Here is a 19720-nt window from a genome sequence, read left to right on the forward strand (position 1 = left end):
CCCAGGGCGGGACACTCCCAGGGACTTGCTTCCTATTGGTCCAGGGAAGGAGTTGGGCGGGGAAATCCGTGAGGCCTTGGTGAACGGCAGCTATTGGCCAATGCTCAAGCCAATTGGTGAAGGGAACTCCCGGCTCGCGCGCTCTGATTGGCTTGGCGGAAGGAAGAAGCCGCCTCTCCTCCGTACCCGCGAGCTCGGGTATGGAGTCTTGGAGCGGCTCGGCTTCGGAAACAGAGCACCTGAGGCGACAGGTGAGAGGTTGGGGTTGCGAGGCGGGGTGGAGCGAAGTTCGAGGCCGAGACCCAGAACGACCCTGGACTGGGCTCCCGGCCTCTCAGGCTCAGTTTCCTCAGCTCTGAGAATCCGGCTTCCTCAGGAGCCGGCGACCTGGAAACTGACAGGATTTTGAATTTCGGACAAGCAGTAGGTCTCCTCGCTCGGAGTATGAGTTTCCCTCCCTGAGGAACTGGGGTCATAATAGCACTTAGCTCATAGTTCGGTTCAGGTCTCACGCTATTGAAGTAAAGCCTTAAATAGATAGTTTTTTTCCTTTCTGTTTTGTAAGTCGCTCAGTCGTGTCCGACCCTTTGCGACCCCATGGACTGTAGCCTGCCAGGCTCCTCTATCCATGGGATTCTCCAGGGAAGAATACTGGAGTGGGTAGCCAGTCCCTTCTCTGGGGGATCTTCCTGACCCAGGGATCGAACCCAGGTCTCTTGCATTCAGGCGGATTCCTTACCGTCTGAGCCATCAGAGTAGCTTTGCATTATTCATAAAAATCTAAAATGTGCACACGCACACCCAGCAAGTCACTTTCTAGGACTGTCTTGCAGAGATCCTGACTTAAGTGTGCAAAAAAAGGCGGGGTGGGGTGGGGAGGTGTAACAGTTGTTTTTCTGCAGCTTGTTTCTAGTTGTGAAACGTTAGAAACAGCCTGGAAATGCCCAGGAAAAAATTTCTTTCCAGTCCATGATTTCATTTAAATTTCTACCTTTAATAGTAGTAATAATAAAAGCTGGAACCAAAAAGAGAGTCAGTAATACAGAGCTATCAGTAACTGACTGTGGTATGCCAGACACTACTAAGTGTTTTGCTTGTGTTATTTAGTTTAACTTTCTCAAAACCCATTAAGGTGAATAGTTACTGTCCCGTGTAACTTTTAAGGTTCGTGGCTATTTGATGGCTATGTGGCTAGCTAAGATGACATCACTGGGGAGCAGTGGGTTCAAACCCAGATTTTTTGGTGTGTCAGGCTGACTGCTGCCCCGCACTGCTTTTGGGGCACACAGCAAGTGCTGAATGGTAGCTGCCTTTTTTGTTATAATGGGGTGCTTGAATTAGGCGTTCTCTGAGGTCTGGGGACCTTCCATCCTCTCTTTGTCTTTCCTTTTCAGGACTCCCAGGAGCCATGTTGTCAGAAGTCCTGCTGGTGTCCGCTCCAGGGAAAGTCATTCTGCATGGAGAGCATGCCGTGGTCCATGGCAAGGTACAGGGCCCCCTGAGCCTCTGAGGGCTGGGAGCTGCTGCTCCTGGACGCCAATCTTTTCTTTTTCTTAAGTTTACTTCTGGCTGCTCTGGGTCTTCGTTGCTGCATGAGGGCTTTCTCTAGCTGTAGCAAGTGCAGGCTTCTCGTTGCAGTGGCTTCTCTCGTTGTGGAGCACAGGCTGTAGACAAGATGGCTACAGTCGTCGTGGTTCGTGGGCTCAGTAGCTGCAGCTCTCAGGGGCCTGGAGCACAGGCTTTGTTGCTCCACAGCATGTGAGATCTTCCTGGACCAGGGATCAAACTTGTGTCTCCTGCACTGGCAGACAGATTCTTAACCACTGGACCACCAGGGAAGTCCCCTGATGCTAATATATTTTTTAAAATATTTTATTTGTTTATTTGACTGTGCTGGGTTGCAGTTGCGGCACGTGGGATCTAGTTTCCTGACCAGGAACCAAACCCAGACCCCCTGCATTGGGAGCATGGAGTCTTAGCCACTGGCAGCAGGGAAGTCCTCTGATGCTAATCTTAAAAGAAGCTGAAAGAAAGTCTTGAGGTGTAGCCTGGGAGATCAGAGAGGAGGTCAGTTTCTTCCCAGCTGGGCAAAGAAAAGGCAGGTGTTAGGCTCTCTTAAGGACTTCTCTGGCCCACCCAGTAAGATAGCAAGAAAATGACACGGAAAGCCATGTGGGCGGAATGAAGTTACTTAGGAAGTAAGCTTCAGTGGAGAAGAGATGAAGTTTAAGGACTAAACTCTTGGGGAAAATGAATAGGATCCTGCAGAGGAGTCTGAGACACGCATATCTCGTTTAACTCTTACAACTGTCCTCAGAGGTTACACTTCTATTGTCCTATTTTACGGTTGTGGAAGCTGAGGCTTAGGAGAGCATTGGCAACTTGTTCAAGGTCCCGCACACCTCGGTAGAGTTAGGAGTGACCCTGTCTGCTTGAACCTGAAGCCATGCTTACTCTGTTCCTCCCTGCTGTCATTTTTCATGTTCTTATATTAATCTTTGAAAACACAGTGATTAGGGAAGCCGTCCTTTGGTGTTGAGAAATTCTGAAGTTTTACATGGGAAGGGAAAAGACACGTAGGTATTAACTCCTAACTGATTGGCAGCGGTTGTGCCTGTGAAGAAGGTGCCAAGGTTGATGAGAAGTGTCTGCCAAGGGCATAGTTCAGAGTGGCCCACGTGCTAGTATCTAAATCAGAAGCCATGCACGTTGCCAGCGACCCCCAGGCTAACTGCTGGTATCGTGCGCTTTGTTCTATAGGTAGCACTAGCAGTGGCCTTGAACTTGAGAACATTTCTCCGGCTTCAGCCCCACAGCAATGGGAGAGTGGGCCTCAACTTACCAAACATTGGCGTCAGGAGGGCCTGGGATGTGGCCAGCCTTCAGCTGCTGGACACCAGCTTTCTGGGTAAGTACAGGGAGCAGGAACCAGCTGTGGGAAGAGGCTGGGCCCTGAGGAGAAGGGGAAGGAAGACAGCTGGGCTGTCATCCCACGCTGTCCCCGAGGGACCCAAGACACATCACCCTGGAGGTGTCTTCTCTCCTGTCCCCCCTAAGAATAGCTTTACTTATTTACTAATATATTAATTTATTTAAAATTTAAAAGCCTTCTACACTCACCGGCCTTTCCCTTCCACCCAAGCAAATCTCCACCTTTCATATTCGCTTGATGTACTTGTCCTATTCTCACTAATTATGTTTTGGGAGAGGGCAATATTGGGGAAGTAATATGGCCTTTCGGAGAAGGCAATGGCACCCCACTCCAGTACTCTTGCCTGGAAAATCCCATGGACGGAGGAGCCTGGTAGGCTGCAGTCCATGAGGTCGCTGAGAGTCGGACACGACTGAGTGACTTCACTTTCACTTTTCACTTTCATGCATTGGAGAAGGAAATGGCAACCCATTCCAGTGTTCTTGCCTGGAGAATCCCAGGGACGGTGGAGCCTGGTGGGCTGCCGTCTATGGGGTCGCATAGAGTCGGACACGACTGAAGCAACTTAGCAGCAGCAGCAGCAGCAGCAATATGGCCTTTAGTTTGTGTGTGTGTGTTTTTAATATTTTGTAGCAATTTTTAAATTACTGGGCAATCTTTTGAAAATGTATCTACATACTTATTTGGCTGCGCTGGGTTCTCAGTTGCAGTGCACAGGATATCCAGTTTGCCGCGTGCAGGGTCATTTAGTTGTGACACGTGAACTCTTACTTGCAGCCTGTGGGATCTAGTTCCCTGACCAAGGATCAAATCTGGGCCGCCTGCCCTGGGACCCTGGAATCTTAGCCATTAGACGACCAGGAAAGCCTCGTGGCCTTTAGTTTTGATATTGTACCACGGAGGTCAAACCCAGGCCTCTGAGTGATATGTGTGTGTGTTTGAAAACTACTAGCAATTAAGCCCTTACTGCATGCCAGGAGCAGTGCTAAGGGTTTTCTGTACCTTTTTTTATTACTCTGCAACAATCCTGGGAGGAGATACCCCTGTTACCTGTTTACCCCTCAGGGAATCTTAGGTGCAGACAGATTAAGTCCCCTACTCAAGGTCAGAAAACCAGTCTTTGGCACAGTCAGGACCCACCCAAACCCAGGCCTGCCTGCCTCCCAAGCCTGCAGTTCACCGACAGCCTTGGCTGTGGAGCTCGGGCCCTGAGCCCATGTCTCTCCAGATTCTGACACCTGGAACGTCTCAGTTTTTTTGTATTCTGGTGTCTGTAAAACCACTGAGGCCTTCTCATCCACCCGCGTACACTTGTTTGCCTGTGTGACAGGGCACGGTGACAGCGCAGCGCTCACCGCGAAGCACGTGGAGAAGCTGAAGGAGGTGGTGGGCTTCCCCAAGGACTGTGTGGATCCTGAGCACCTGGCCGTGCTGGCCTTCCTCTACTTGTACCTGTCTATCTGCCAGAGTCAGAGGTATGTGCGCCGCTGGGGCAGGGAGCGCAGGTGCAGCCTGCCCCCAAGATTGAGCCAAAGTTTTGCCTGCTAGACAGCACGTGGGCTCCCTTCCAGGCTCTGAATACCCATCAGCTGTCCTTGCTGCGTTCCAGGCACCATACTGGTGGTTGTTTAGTTGGTGGTTTAGTCGCTTAGTTTTGTCCGACTCTTGCGACCCCAGGACTGTAGCCCTCCAGGCTCCTCTGTGCATGGGATGCTCCAGGCAAGAATACTGGAGTGGGTTGCCATTTTCTTCTCCAGGGGATCTTCCTGACCCAGGAGTCGAACCCAGATCTCCTGCATTGTAGGCAGATTCTTTACTGGCTGAGTTACAAGGGAAGTCCACCATACTAGACCCTGTATGTGTGTGTGTATACATATATGGTCTGCTTTCATATTCACAGCAACCTCATGAGGACACCCTCTCCATTTTGCACAGGGAGAAACTGGGACCCAGAGAGTTAGAGACTCTCTGGGCCACATAGCTAGTTAGTAAGTGTTGAGAGCTGGGAAATCAATTCCGTTCTCTTCAGTTCAACACCTGCCTTTTTAACTCATGCTGCCTCCTTTGGCCTTTCAGTTCAGCCGAACCAAAGCCAGAGTCCATTCTCGGATCTGCTGGGTGGCTTCTCTGTGCCATGGCCAGGGAAGCATGCTTGTGCCATGTCCCACGGGCTCCAAGGGAGCTCTGTGATTAGCAGAGTGAAGCCTGTGTTTTGATAAGATCTGGGTTGTCTGCCCTTGGGGAAGCCAGCTCCTAGAGGGGGACATTCCTGGTTGAGGTGGTGTCACGGGGTGATACAGGGCACAGGCTGCATGTGGCTAAGGGTCAGACACTGTGGGTTCAAACCCCGTGTCACTTTCTAGCTTGTATGAGGTTCTTAGCCTTCCCGAGCCTCAGTTTCCTCATCTGTAAAATGGGGGTGGTGACCTCACCTACCTCCAAGGGGTCCTGTGGAAAGTCAGAGCTCTGCTGCCTGGTGTGTTTCAGAGCCCTGCCCAGCCTGGACATCACTGTATGGTCGGAGCTGCCCACTGGGGCCGGGCTGGGCTCCAGTGCCGCCTACTCCGTGTGTTTGGCAGCTGCCCTCCTGACCGCGTGCGAGGAGATCCCAAACCCGCTGAAGGATGGGGAGGCTGCCGGCAGGTAATCAGGCCCTCCCCCTGCTCCTTGTCCCTCCTGGGCACCACACCCCAAGCTGAGATCTGTCCCATGGGCCCCTTACAGCTGGGCATGCTGAGGCACAGGGTGGCCACACAGCTTGTGGTGGTGGAGTGGGATCTGGACCTGGTGGTCTGAATCTAGAACTTGAGCTCTTTACCACTGCCCCCCGCCACCTCATCCCGACCTTGCCTCCTTTAAGTTCAGATGCTGTGGTTTTTTAGAAGGAACCTGAGCCCACATGTAGGGCAGTGGATCAGATGAGCCATCATGCTTGTCATCAGCTCACTGTGGGACCCTGACCAGCCCACTCCCCCCACTGGGAGCCTCACTCATACCCAGGGGGACATTGCCAGGTCGTACCAAATGGTTATGACAAACAGCGTGCTGAGAAGGAAACACAGGAGCGTCTGTCTGGTCAGGACGTCTCCCTTCCTGTTGATCTTCACGCCCACAAGGTCGTAGCATCTCCTCTGCGGTTCTCACTGTGAGTCACTGAGGCTTATCCTGACAGGGCTGTGGGCGGGCCGTTTCTGTTACTTGGGGAAACTTGAGAAACTGGCCCAAGCATGGATAATGCAGTTTGTCCTGGGAGTCGGGAATGAGGCCGCAGCATCCAGCCTGGCAGCTTCTTGCTGAGGCCTGTCCTCATGGCTTCAGGGAGCCCTCTTGCTGGGGGGCTTCCAGTCCAGCCGTGTGGGCCCAGCTGTGCTGTGTCAGGGAGGGTATGCTGCTTGCCAAGGCCCAAAGCTCAGTTTGGTCCCTGTGGCCACAGTGGGTCCGGGGGCTGTTGATAGGATTCCCAGTCTGAATTCTCCAAGGCTGCTCTGAAGGGCTCACATGTCGGGGGATGGGGGCCGGCGGAGACAGCCTTGGGAAGCATCTGACAGGTAATGAGCGATTGCAGCTGCAGGGGGGCCGTTTTTCAGGAATCGCAGTCACATTCGCCTGTTAACTCGCTTCTCTCTGGGGCTCTGTTTCTTCATCTGAAAAGGAGTGGCTACACCTGATGAACTCTGGGGTGGGGGAGCTTCCAGCCTTGATGTGCTGACTTCAGGGTAAGAGGGTGATGCAGGACAGAGGCGACAGGACCTCCGCTCAGTACCACATGCTGATCACTGATTGTAGCGCAGAGCAGTGAAGGCCAGGTGGCCTGGGCCCCCCAAACAGACATCTGCCCACGAACCGGCGGACCGGCTCCACCTTTCAAAAGATAAAGGTGGTGTGGGTATGTGCGCGCATGTGCACGCCTGTGGGTGTCCAGGTATGCGTGTGGTCTTTCCTGTCCTGCTTCTTTCCACCTGGTTCCCCCACCTCCTGTGAAGACCCATCACTGCTGAGAACCTGTAGGGAGAGCAGACCTGGCCCCCACCCACCATGCCCCCAGCGTCTCCCAATCAGAAGAAAGAGTCAATTTTGCTGAGCGGACTGGACCCTGGGCCGCATTCAGGTGCCCCTTCCGCACCCCACTCTGGCTCATCTGTGGCCCTGGAAAGGGCCAGCTCTTGTCCAGTCCCAGTCACGGCACAGGCTGCACAGCCTCAGGCTGGACTTCTTTGCCCCCACCTCCTGCCTCCCTGACCACCCCACCTTGTCCCTCAGACCGCCCACCCCTTTCAGAATGGGGTACACTTTGTCCAGTCGGCATTGTACTTCTTGGAGGCTATAGTTAAATATTGGTGACTTCCTGACATCCATTCTGCATTAGACTCCAAGGCTGCAAGCAGTCAGGGACCATGTCTGTGCTCTTAGTCACAGGCGCATAGTAGATGCTCAGTGTATACTGAACAAGTGAGTGAGTGAGTCTCGTTGGCACCCCAAAGGTCAGCAGTTATGGGCTCAGGCTCCAGTGAGCGTATGTGGTTCTGACGTCACCGTGAGTGGCACCGTGGTCTTGGGGATACTGTTTCACCCGTCAGAGCCTCAGTGTCCTCTTGTGTAAGAAAGGGAGTGGTGACTGTGGTACCCTCCCTGAGAGGTTATTGTGGGGATTAGGGGAAGCCTGCAGCACAGTGCTTGGCCCTGGGTAATTAGTAGCTCTGAACAGTGTTGACTATTAATCATAGCTTCACAACCACTGGGTGAGTTTCAGGTCCATAAGATCCTCCTCTGACCCTTGAGGAAAGGGGCTCAGAGAGAGTGACTGACTTGCCCAAGGCGCCACAGCAAAGGAGTGGGTGGACCGGGCTTGGGGTGACTTCAGGACAGAGACCCCAGGTGGAATACACACCGTTCCCTGGGCGTTTTGCAGAGCACTGGTGTGCTTTTCCATCCCACAACGTCCTCTGTGATTTGACACCTTTATCCCTGTTTGCTGAAGGAGGACACTGAGGGTCAGAGGTGATGCGGCTGCTCAGGGATGCCCAGTGAGTCGGCAGCAGAATGGGTTCAGACCAGCTCCCTGCTTAGTCCACGGCTCAACCCCCAGCAGCTTCTGTTGGGTCTCGGGGCAGGGACTAGACAGAAGGGAAACGAGCTGAGAGAGAGGGCGGGGCGGTGGGGCTGAGCACGTGTCCTCGTGTGGTCCTCACAGGCTTTCAAGTGATACTCACTCACTGTCATAGTGAGTCCACACCCCTTCTGGGGAGGAATCCAGAGAGGGCTGGATTCCAACGGGCCCACATGCCTGCTGAGCCTGTGCGGAGGCAGGAGTTACGTTCCTCCAGAGTGGGAGAGTGGGGCTCAGAGAGGGCAGGCAAGGGGCCCAGAGTCCTTCAGCTCATGAGAGACAAAGCAGAGCCCCGTGAACTCCAAGCCTCGGGTCTCCTGCTGCACTGGGCAGGAGCGCTCTGCAGGACCTGCTCTGTAGCCAGGGAGGCTCAGAGCTGTCTATCTGTCTTCTTTGTGAGTTTGGGGGCCCAAACCACTTCGCCTTTTGGTCTCCAGCGAGCCCCGCCTGTGACCCCGGCCCTCTGCTGCCCTCAGTGACCCCCAGCTCCCCATTCACCACCGTGGACGGTAAAGACGAATCTCTGTGTCTCCTTCAGGTGGACCGAGGAGAACTTGGAGTTAATTAACAAGTGGGCCTTCCAGGGGGAGAGGGTGATTCACGGGAACCCGTCCGGAGTGGACAACGCCGTCAGCACCTGGGGTAGGTGCTGCCTAGGGCCCACGTGCTCAGCTTTTATTCGTTTAGGAATTCTTGTGACAGGCGTAGCTGCCCAGACTGTGGTTTTGGGATGAACATAGAGTCCATGCGTTCTGAGGAAGATAGAATTTTCCTGATAGGAGGGGGACAGGGGGAACCTCAGGGTTTCCCACCTTCCCGATCCAAATCTCTGGGGGTGGGCCAGGGCCTGGGAAGCTGTGGTTTCAGTGAGACCCCCACCCCCTTGGATCCAGAGGGTGCAGCTGCGGAACCACTGCCATGGGGGCTGCAGACCACACGAGTCAGGCTCCCCTCTGGGGAGGACGCCTGCTCACTGCAGCTGGATGCCCTCTGGCCCCACCTCCACCGCATCACCCTGCGGCCTGTCCAGGGAAGCCTGGACGGAAGGAAGGGACCCCCGGCCCTGGGCACGGAGCACCTCCACGCCCTCCTGGGCCTTTGGTCCTTGAAGCTGAGATGCCTCGTTACGGGGCTGAGTCTGTTATGGTGACACTCTGCCCCACCCCAATCCCACCCCTTTCCCAGGAGGCCCAGATACAGAGCTTTTCCTGTGACTAACCCACCCATTCTTCTCTTTAGGAGGAGCACTCCGATACCAGCAAGGGAAGATTTCATCTTTAAAGAGGTAATTCTGGGGGAGCTGCAGCTTCTGCATCTGGTGGGGGATGCATTTCTTTGTGAAAAGGGGGAGCCCCATTTCTTTGTAAAGGAACCCGGGGCAGGTGCCCCTGGGCATTCCCCTCCCGCATGTGGCCCCACAGGCCATGGGCATGAGGAAGCCTGCTCTTTCCTCTCCACTTTAGCTCTGAAGTTGGCGAGAGATCAGAGCGGGTGGTCAGGTGAGGCTGGGCCACCCCCCTTCCAGAATGCGGCTGTCCCCCAGACCCGCCTTCAGTTACCAGCTCATCTGCCAATCTATTTAGTAAACAAGGAGTGATCCCTTCTTGTGTTCCAGCTGACCCTCCCCTCGGACCCTTGGTATAAACATGGATTTCAGACATAGTTCTGGGTGGTTAGAGACAGACGTGCACACGTGAGCCACCAAAAGACTCCGTGGCGGTTGCCACAGTGATGGCACCACGTCTGAGCAGGACTGGAGCCCACAGGAGGCTCATGGCAGGCCGAGCGGAGGGACGTTTGGCAACTTTCAGCCTGTTGTAGGTTTCCTTCCTTCCTCCTTCCAGACGCACTGGAATTACAGATGTGTGTATTCAATTCCAGTATCCTCTGTTCTGTTGGCTTGCAGTGTGGGACCGTCAGGGGTAAGGCGTGGGCCTGCGGCCAGGGGCGCAGGTGCCTCCTGGCTGTCCCCTGAGCCCTCCCCCATCGAATGGAGGCGGGGGAATGATGGTTGTCCCAGGGCCCTCTGCTGCCTTGCAGGGGCCTTTCCGCACTCTGAGGGTCCCGGGGCCTGCTCTCTCCTTCTGCAGCCAGGGTGGCCTTCTTGGCGGCCAGACAGCAGGTCCCAGACCTCTGCTGCCTCCAGTCAGGGTGCTGCATTCGGGGCTCAGGGGCCTGGCAGGCCGTGGTGTGGACCCCTTCTCTCTACACCTGTAGCTTCTTCTCACGCCTGCTCTGTCGGCTTCCAGAAGCCAGATCTGCCTTTCTGAGGGCTCCAGGTCAGCATTCCTTTAGCCTCAGCACTGTGGACATTTGGGGCTGGAAAATTCCTTGTGGGTGGACCGGTCCTGGGCAGCGTGGGATGTTTAGTAGCTTCCCTGGGCTCTGCCCACGAGAGGCCTGTAGCCCCTCCCCATCTCCAGTGCAACAATCAAAGATAGCTCCAGATGTTGTCACACGGCCCCTGGAGGGCAAGCCCCCCGAGTGACAACCCCTGCACCACAGAGAGGAGGGAGCAGGGCCATTCAGGAGGGTGGAGTAGCTTCTTCTGGCTGCTTATGGAAGCGATGGCGGGGAGGAAATGGGAAGTCTGGCCCCCAGGGGTCGGTGGCTCTGCCGGGTGGCCTGAACCCGCATATAGTGAGATCAGGAGCAAGGGTGGGAGGCTGAGTGTCTGGGCCCGGTCCACCTGCAGCCCACGGTCTCTCAGAGGAGACAGTCATGATGTCGATCTGAAACAAAGGTGTTCTTAGGGCTCTAAGTTGTTGGAGCTGACAGCAGGGAGGTCACCATCGGGCTGCAGATCTGGGGAGTCCTTCACGGGGCAGGGGCAGGTCTCTTTCCTGTGAGCCTGTTGTATCCTAAGCCCTGAGCTGGGCCCTGGGCACAGAAGGCCAGTGCAGATGTGGCTGGGCAGGTGATTAAGAGTGAGCAATGGAGGGTCTCCCAGGCACGGGAGGTAGGGGAGAGGCCCAAAAGTGTGTGCAGTTGCAGGGGGCAGGGGGCAGCGGGTGCTCTGGGGTCCCAGGGTCCACTTGGAGCCTGGCTCTGCCATTTGCCTGCTGTGGGCCCTTAGGTGAGTCATTTCCCCTGGGGCCTCTGTCTTCTCATTTATAGAATGGGACTCCTAGACATGGGAATCCATGGCAGAAACGGTATCTGCCAAGTGCTTTTTATTCTTTGCTGACGGAGTTCATCCATCCAGTCCATAAGTATCTCTGAACAACCACCGGGTGCTGGGGTCTCAGCAGGGAACCCAAAGTCCCACCTTCACAGAGCCCCTACTTTGTGGGAGGAGACGATCCCTGGACATTCGTCTCTGTAAGGGCACGGCAGGCCATCCCCACGGCCTTAGTACACGAAAGGAGAATGAGGGCTGGGATGTGAAGGAGGGAACTGGAGCCCTCTGCCTGGATGGCATTTGAGCAGAGTGCCAAGGCTGGGGGGCAGGTCCCTGGCAGCAGAGATGCATGTGCAAGGGCCCTGAGGCAGGAGTGGGGGCTGAAGTGTTGAACAGCAGCCAGGAGCCAGGGTGGCTGAGTGGAGTGAGCTCCAGGGAGGGGGGAGATGAGATGAGCTTGGTGATGTCACCCGGCCGAGATCACACAGCACTTAGAGGATGTGGCCCTGGGAGGTGGTCACTGGATGTCACAGGAGTCCTGAGTTTTGTGGGGCTGGCAGGGCTGGCAGCAGGCCCGTTTACAAAGGACTTTATTTGAGAGAGATGAAGACATGATACCCAGACTCCTCCCACCCCGATAGATGGGGACACAGAGCCAGTGATCAACCTTCGTCGCTGGCTTCAGGGCGCTGCGGTGAGCAGATGGCAGGTTCTCTGAGAAGCCGGGAGGCCAGACTCCACATTAATCCCGCCCGTGGCTTAAGGAGAAGCCCTTTACCCCCAAACCACGCATGGTGCTTCACAATTAAGAAAAAAAAATGCATTGTTTGCCAAGTGGATCAAGACGCAGCCTCCCAGAGCGCTGCCCTTTTGAGGAACGGCTTCTCTTTAAAGGGAAGAGAAAAGCCAAATAGAATGTTCATCTTTAGTAAAGTGGAAAAAAAAAAAAAGCCAGCCTCCAAGGCTGAGAATCGATATTAATTTCATGGGCTTATGGGCGGTGAGATCAAGTAGGTTTCTGGCAGCCTTTCCCAGCCCTGCTGGATTTTACAGTCTCGATCAGTGAAAAGAAAAGCAAATAAAGGTATCGGGGCCTGTCTGTCTGCAGATGTCTCCGGCCAAAGCTCATTCAGGTCCTCCACCCCTGTCCCCAGCCTCGGGGCAGTGCTCTGAAAGGCAGACGAGATGACAAGAAACAGTGGCTTAAGTCCCCAAAGACAGCCAACCATAAGGACCACTGGGGCTGTGGTTTTAGGAGGGATGGTGGCTCAGATGGTAAAGCATCCGTCTGCAATGCAGGAGACCCAGGTTTGATCCTTGGGTTGGGAAGGTCCACTGGAGAAGGAAATGGCAGCCCACTCCAGTATTCTTGCCTGGAAAATCCCATGGATGGCGGAACCTGGTAGGCTACCGTCTGTGGGGTCGCAAAGAGTCAGGACACAACTGAGTGACTTCACTTTCACTTTCATAGAGCCCAGAGGGCAGGTGAGGACCACGTGGGGGTGCTGGCGGGCCAGCTGGGCGTGGCTGCCCTGGGGCATCCGCTCTCCTACCTGGGCATGACTGACTCCCTCTGACCACATCTGGGGTCCTGCCAGGTCTGGGCACCAATGAGGCAGGGCACGAACGGGCTCAGAACACTGGGACCTGACTCTCCCCATCCGCGACTCAGCCCTGGTCCCGGGGCTTGTTGATTCTCTAGCACCCTCCCCTCCAGCCCCCTGGGGCGGCCCATGGGACAGAGCCTCAGCCCCTTCTTGTACCCGTGGTGGTGGCGCCTTTGAACTAACTCCGCGTGCCGGGCCCTTTGTCTGCACATTCACTCGAGGTTGAAACAACTGGATGGAGGAGTGAGTCACAAGCCAAAGGAAAACAATTGTCTGCCCAGGGGCCACAGCAGGGATGCGGCTGTGGGCACCCGCAACTGGGCATCAAGAACCTTGCTTCCCAGACCTGTCTCCAGCTCACTTCCCCAGGCCTCTGCTTCCTGCCCTGAGTCAGCGTGGGGTGGAGTCCAGGTGGGCCCCCAGCCCTGGCCCAGCTGCACCGTCCTGGGCTCACCTTGGCCCCTCTTTGCCCCGCAGGCCACCGGTTCTGAAGATCCTGCTGATCAACACCAAAGTGCCTCGCAGCACCAAGGTCCTGGTGGCCAATGTCAGGAGCCGGCTACTGAAGGTGCTGCTGGTTCCACTCCCAGGAGTGTTCCCGGCGGGGCCACAGCACTCCCGTTTGGGTGTCAGAGCCCTCCCTCTGCCTCCTGGGTTAGTGGGGGGAGGAGGCGGGGGGAGCAGGGACTTGGGGAGGCTCTGTGCATCCACAGCCCAGCAAGGAGGCAGAACAGGAATCCTTAAACACGCTGCCTTTGCAGTGAGAACCTCCTCTCTGCTTGGGTCCGTAGTGGCCGGGCAAGGCAGGGACCAGGCCCAAAGGAGAGGGGTTCACTCAGAGGATGGGTGTGGGCCATGGGGACACCTTTCCCCTCCACCAGGTGTCTGCTGACCCCTAGGCCTCACGGGCCCTCACTTCCTTTCCCTGCAGTTCCCTGAGATCGTGGCCCCTCTCCTGACCTCCATAGACGCCATCTCCCTGGAGTGCGAGCGGGTGCTGGGGGAGATGGCGGCGGCCCCCACTCCAGAGCACTACCTCACGCTGGAGGTAAGAGCCTACCTGCAGGCTCGGGGTCCCCCACCCACAGCGCTGTCCTGGGCAGGGCCTCCCCATCTGCGCTCGGAATCCCCGGGAGCTAAAGCACAGAGGCTGGGCCTGGAGCCTGTGTGCGCACCCATGAACAAGTGGGTCTTCTCTTGAAGCCTCTTCCCAAGTGATTGGGAGCAATCAAGGGAACACAGACAGCCCTGAGCGTGGTGTCTAGTGTGTGATAAGTGCAGTGGGCCAGGTTTGGGTCGTGCGTGTAAAGACACAGTCCTCCATAATTCCAGGAGCGATTTCTCCCCTGGCCACTTCTTTCCTGCTCTGTTTGCTAATCCATCAGTTAGTACTAAATACATCAAGTTCACACAGGAGCTATCTCTCACTCGTGTGCCGTGGATCAGACATGGGCTGAAATCTTTCATCAATCCTCCAGCCCCCACCCTTTGCCTAATTCTAGCTTAGCAGTTGAGACCTCACGCTTGGGATTTCATCAGGCCCACGTCTGAATCCTGGCCTCACTGGAGTGTCTTAAGAATGAAGTGAGATCCCATGGGCGACACGGAGCACAGTGCCTGATGAGCCACCAGCTTAGCCAGAGGGCATGGGCTCATTCCCAGCACCGGCCCATCTGGCCCAGTGAGTGTGCACTAGCATTAGAAAGCCACCTGGCTTCCATGGAAGAACCAGAGGATCCGGCAGGCCCAGCCAACATGGCTGTGCAGCAGTGGGTCAGCCGGAGGTGCCCAGGGAGCACCTCAAGTGAGGCCCTGGGGTCTCCGTTTCTCCACATTCCCCGCCACTGCCTGATCACCGCCCACAGCCGCCGTGCCCTGGGCCTAGGGCCTCCCGTCCTGCTGTAGGCGCTTGAGTCTGCAGCCCCTGTCGTGAGTGGGCGCTGGTACCCTGCAAGCCTCTTCACAGATGATCCCTCACTTAATCCTCCAGCAACCTACCTGTGAAGTGGGTACGTTGCCACCCTGTTACAGATATAAACACCAAGACCTAAAGAAAGTGACTTTCTCTGAGGTGTTTCATCAAGTGAGTGGCTGAGCTGGGAGTCACTGACTTGTTTATTCCTTTAGTCAACTTTTCTTTTTTTTTTTTTTTTGGTCTCACTGCACAGCTTGCAGGATCTTAGTTCCCTGACCAGGGATTGAACCTCGTCCAGGGCACTGAAAGCACCAAGTCCTAACCATGGGACCACCAGGGAATCCCCCCCAAAAATTTTTAAGAAGTGTGTATTCCAGGCTCGGTGCACGGACTCCATCTAATTCATTTCCAGGCTTTTGCCCTCGATCCCCCAGCCATCTCCTTCCATCCCTCCAGCCTTTTCCCGCTGGTTCTCGATTTGTTTCACGTAGAAAGGAAGGGAACACAGTCCTCCCGCGGAGGAAATTAATAATGATGGAGTGCTGCCTAAAATACACCCCGTTGAGCCCCTGGAGAATGCCTCAGAACAGCACGTCGATTATACAGTGTGTATATTTTTGGCTGCGGCAGCCGCTGAAATGTGCAGCTCGCCTCCCGGACAGCTCTGCACTCACACCAGTGAGCTGTTCTCCTGTGTCACAGCCTGTCATCCGATCCTTGACAGATTTTGGATCAGAATGTGACAAGTGTCTGGAACCTGCCTTCGCAACATGACACCTGGTGCTCAGGCACCGAGAGGCCCCAGAAGTTTCCCCTCCCCTCCAGCCCCCAGGACCGGTGAAAGACACCCAGGGCTGCCACAGGGCCATCACGCATGTCTGCTTGTTTGTCACAAGTGCTGGGGTGTGGGAGGCAGGCTGCCGGGGAGAGGCAGACACAACCCTGCCCGGCGGCCCCGGGCAGGAGAACCAGGTGGGCCTCGGCACACAGCCCTGTGACGGGCATCCTCCCGGCACACAGGTTCTCCCAGGACCCTGGGGTAGAGCTGCGCGTTGTACAGCTGCACAGAGCAAGGAGAGGGCCAGGGGTGCTCTCAGAGGCGAGAGATGCGCTTCACATCAGGCAGAGCCAGCTTCTGGTGCTGGCTCAGCCCTAACAAGCTCAGCAGCCTTAAGCACATCCCTCTCCCCTCTGAGCCTCAGTTTTCCCCTTTGAAAAATGGGGATACTGGAAATGCAGCATAAAAGTACTAATAGCAGCTGACGTTTGCTGAGCACTTACCTTTTGCCAGGCTTCATGGGAAAGACGCCTAATTCCATCCTCCTGGCAACAAGGCAGACACTCTTAGAATCCCTGTTTTTCAAGGGGGAGCCTGGGGGCTTTCCAGGTAGCACAGTGATAAAGAATCCACATGCCAATGCAGGAGACTCAAAGAAACTCAGGTTCGATCCCAGGAAGATCCCCTAGAGGAGGAAATGGCAGTCCGCTCCAGTATTCTTGCCTGGGGAATCCCATGGAGAGAGGAGCCTGGAGGGCTGCAATCCACGGGGTCGCAAGGAGTCAGATACGACTCAGCACTCAGCACACAAACTGAAGCTCGGCTGAAAGACCTCATTCCAAGACACGCAATCAAGAAGTGTCCTAGCCAGAATTCAAACCCAGGCTCGCCTGCTTTCAGATCCCATGTTCATAACTGCCCGACAGCAGGGACTGGAGCTCATTCTTAGAGCCCCAGCATCTAGCAAGTTGCCTGGCATTTTGATGGGATTTGCTGACACCACTGGAGTAAGTGAAATATAAATAGGGAATGCCTGGGCAGTGGAGACTGTAAGCTTTTTTATTCCATCAACCTGCCTCTTGTTTGATCTGCAGGAGAGCAGGAATTTTATTATCCATAATCAGAGAAATCTGAACAAACTTAGCAATTCCCCCAACTCGTGACCTAGTTAGAACTACACACACCCATTCTTCTTCTGAAAGTCGGTTCCAGGAAGCAGTAGGATAGCATATTACTTGAGACTTCTTCCACAAATGCCCCAAATCCATCTCAACCAGGCTTTCGCAGCAAAGGAATTTATTGGCTTCTAAATGAGACGACCAGAGGAGACAGCTTCAGGCATAGCTGGATCCAGGGGCCAAGACAACCTAGTTTGAAATGTCTCTCTGTCTTCAGTGTAATCTCTGAGAACATATGCAGGGAACATAACTCCAATGGCATTTCTCTGAGGTTGGCCAGTTTTAGCAGCTCCAGTGGAAAGAGGCAGAGTAAACCCTGGGAGGGCTCTCATTGTCTGTCCAGTTCCCATGGCCAGAGCCTTCTGTGGCCAGACCTGACGTGTGCTCACCGCCAGCTCCATCCCAGCCCCACTGGGAGTCCTGCAGGAAGGAGAGGGTCTCTTTTATCAGTGGAGAAGGACAGTGTGCTGGGCAGTCAAAGCCTTTTGAGGTCCCAAACCAGCGGTTGTCAGATGGATGGGGCGAGCCCAGGACCTCAGCCTCAGGCAGGCCAAGCTGGAACAGAGAACTTTCTCCCCAGGAGCTCATCGACATGAACCAGCACCATCTGAATGCCCTCGGTGTGGGCCATGCCTCGCTGGACCAGCTGTGCCAGGTGACCACAGCCCACGGACTGCACAGCAAGCTCACTGGCGCGGGCGGCGGGGGCTGTGGCATCACGCTCCTCAGGCCAGGTACCCAGGGGGCGGGCAGGGTTGCCAGCCTGGGCTCACACAAAGCGTCCACACAGGCAGTTCCTGGGGGAGGAGGAAGAAGACTGTGAACAGTCTCACCTCTGCTGTGTGGCCTCAGTCAAGGGAATTAACTGCTCTGGGCCTACATAACATCTAGTTTATGTAAAACTGTTGCCTAGATTCAAGGAGGCGAAACGTATGCAGAGAGCCTGGCACAGGGCTTGTTCCTCCCATCTCCTTACCTGCCAAGCTAAGCACAAGCTTGAGAAATAACCAAGGCATTGTCACCATCTACCATCACCGCCACCACTACCAGCCTTGCATCCCTGCTGTCACCTCCTGATGTGGCCAGGACCGGGACTGACCTTGCTACAAGAGAAATGTGTCTCTCCCCTCTTTGGTCTTTGGGGAAAGAGCAGGGCCGAGGAGCGGGCTTACAGCAGCATGCCCTGTGCTGGGGCGTTGAATCACCGCTGCTTTCGGTCGGCTTCCTCTCCATCTCCTCCTTCCTTTTCTCGTCCTGCTCTCCCCCTTCCTTTGCTGTAAGCCCACAGCGGTCCCCTTACCCTCGGTAGGACTCCCAGGCCTCAAGGAGTTGCTGCATCCCAACTTTGGCCAACCACCACTGGGGGCCTAGTTTGGGGCAGTGACGATGGCGGGAGAACATTCCTGGAGAGTGTGCGGTGCACTGGGCCAGGCCCTCCAGCTATAATAGCCTGTGTCAGCCTCTCCATAAGCCTTGAGGGACAGGTCTCATTGTCAGCCCTACCCCCAGGTGAGGAGATGAGGCTCAGAGAGGGGACATCATTTGAGGACCCATGGCCAGGTTCCACATGACTCGGGGGTCCATAACCTTCCCATGGAGGATGCCAGGCTTGGCGTTCCAACAGGAAGACTGGTCCCCTGCCTGTGCCACAAGCAGGGCTGAACGCTCTCCAAGGGAGAATGTTCCTCAAGAGAGCCGATGGTTGGAGTGACCTGGTGCCCTTTCTCCCTGCAGATGTGGAGCGGCCGGAGGTAGAGGCCACGAAGAGGGCGCTGAGCGGCTATGGCTTTGACTGCTGGGAAACCAGCGTTGGTGCCCCCGGTGTCTCTGTCCACACGGCCGCCTCCCTGGATGCCTCTGTCCAGCAAGGCCTGGACAGCCTCTGAGAGGAGCCCATGCAGCTGTAGCCCCACCACGAAGCCCTCTCCCAGATTATTCCAGGCGCTGGAGTTGGCTTCTGTGCTGGCCAGTGGGCGCCCAGCACCTGACGCTGACGGGAGGCCCCCAGCCCCTCTGTGACACCCCTCCTGCTGGCCGTGCCCCACATTCTGCACTGTGAGCCAGGCTGCCCGGAAGCCATGGTCTGTGTTCTACAACATTCTCTTGAGCCAGGCCATCAGTGGAGTGTGTGTGGTTGTCTGAGACAAGAGGGCCTCTTTCCCGCCCTCCCGGAAGCTTCCACGGACCCATAGACTCCCTGGCCGAGCTGCTTGGATGCCACATGCAGGGGTCTGGTTCCCAGAGCAGTGGGCCTTCTCCTTCCCTCCACTTCTGTACTCCTGCCTGTCTGTCCCACCTCCCCCAGGAAGCCTTCCTGGGGTGTTCCAGTGATGGTCTTTGCCTTCTGCCTTCCATCTGGCCTGAGGGTTGGCCGAAGGCAGGGTCGATGTGCAATACCTTCTGGTCTGTGTCTGAAGGGGTTGCAGAAAAGATGGCAAAGGGGAAATAAAAAGATCTTGAGTAAACAGTGCTTCACTCACTTCTTTCCATGTCTAGAAAGATGGGAGGGTCTGGTAGTCTCCATTGCCCATACCTGCCCCCTCTCTCCTGTCCCTTCTTCAGCCACTTTCTTAGTGGAAAGGACTTTGGGTCATTTGGTTGTCTGTGTCCATGGGATAGGGCAGGGTTTCTCCAGATGGCCCTAGTGGACAGGATGGATGTCCGAACATCAAACTCAGCCCGTCAGCACAGCTTCAGCCCGCTTTTCCAGAAAGGGGGATTTTAAACTTCCTAGCTCCGGAGGAACTTCCTAACTCATATATACTTACAGCTGATTCATGTTGTTGTATGGCAGAAACTAACAACATGGTAAAGCAATTATACTCCAATTAAAAAGCAGAGACATTACTTTACCAACAAAGGTCCATCTAGTCAAAGCTGTGGTTTTTCCAGTAGTCATGTATGGATGTGAGAGTTGGAGTATAAAGAAAACTGAGCACCAAAGAATTGATGCTTTTGAACTGTGGTGTTGGAGAAGACTCTTGAGAGTCCTTTGGACTGCAAGGAGATCCAACCAGTTCATCCTAAAGGAGATCAGTCCTGAATATTCATTGGAAGGACTGATGCTGAAGCTGAAACTCCA

At 55.3% G+C, this 19720-nt stretch overlaps 1 protein-coding gene across 2 annotated transcripts; it reads left to right on the plus strand.

Annotated features, from left to right (window-relative positions):
• Window positions 1–142: 142 nt before the first annotated feature.
• MVK (mevalonate kinase) lies at window positions 143–19105 on the plus strand. Of its 2 annotated transcripts, XM_027566525.1 has the most exons (11): window positions 143–251; window positions 1395–1486; window positions 2761–2908; window positions 4263–4407; window positions 5420–5575; window positions 8578–8681; window positions 9279–9324; window positions 13245–13335; window positions 13699–13815; window positions 17219–17372; window positions 18373–19105. In XM_027566525.1, exons 2-11 carry the CDS (start codon window positions 1409–1411, stop codon window positions 18522–18524), a joined length of 1191 nt encoding a protein of 396 aa, XP_027422326.1. In that variant the 5' UTR covers window positions 143–251; window positions 1395–1408; the 3' UTR covers window positions 18525–19105. The 2 variants fall into 2 exon arrangements, with proteins under 2 accessions (XP_027422326.1, XP_027422327.1); XM_027566526.1 differs by lacking the exons at window positions 8578–8681; window positions 9279–9324.
• The last annotated feature ends 615 nt before the right edge of the window (window positions 19106–19720 follow it).

This window comes from Bos indicus x Bos taurus, chromosome 17, assembly GCF_003369695.1.
Source record: "Bos indicus x Bos taurus breed Angus x Brahman F1 hybrid chromosome 17, Bos_hybrid_MaternalHap_v2.0, whole genome shotgun sequence".
NCBI lineage: Eukaryota > Metazoa > Chordata > Mammalia > Artiodactyla > Bovidae > Bos > Bos indicus x Bos taurus.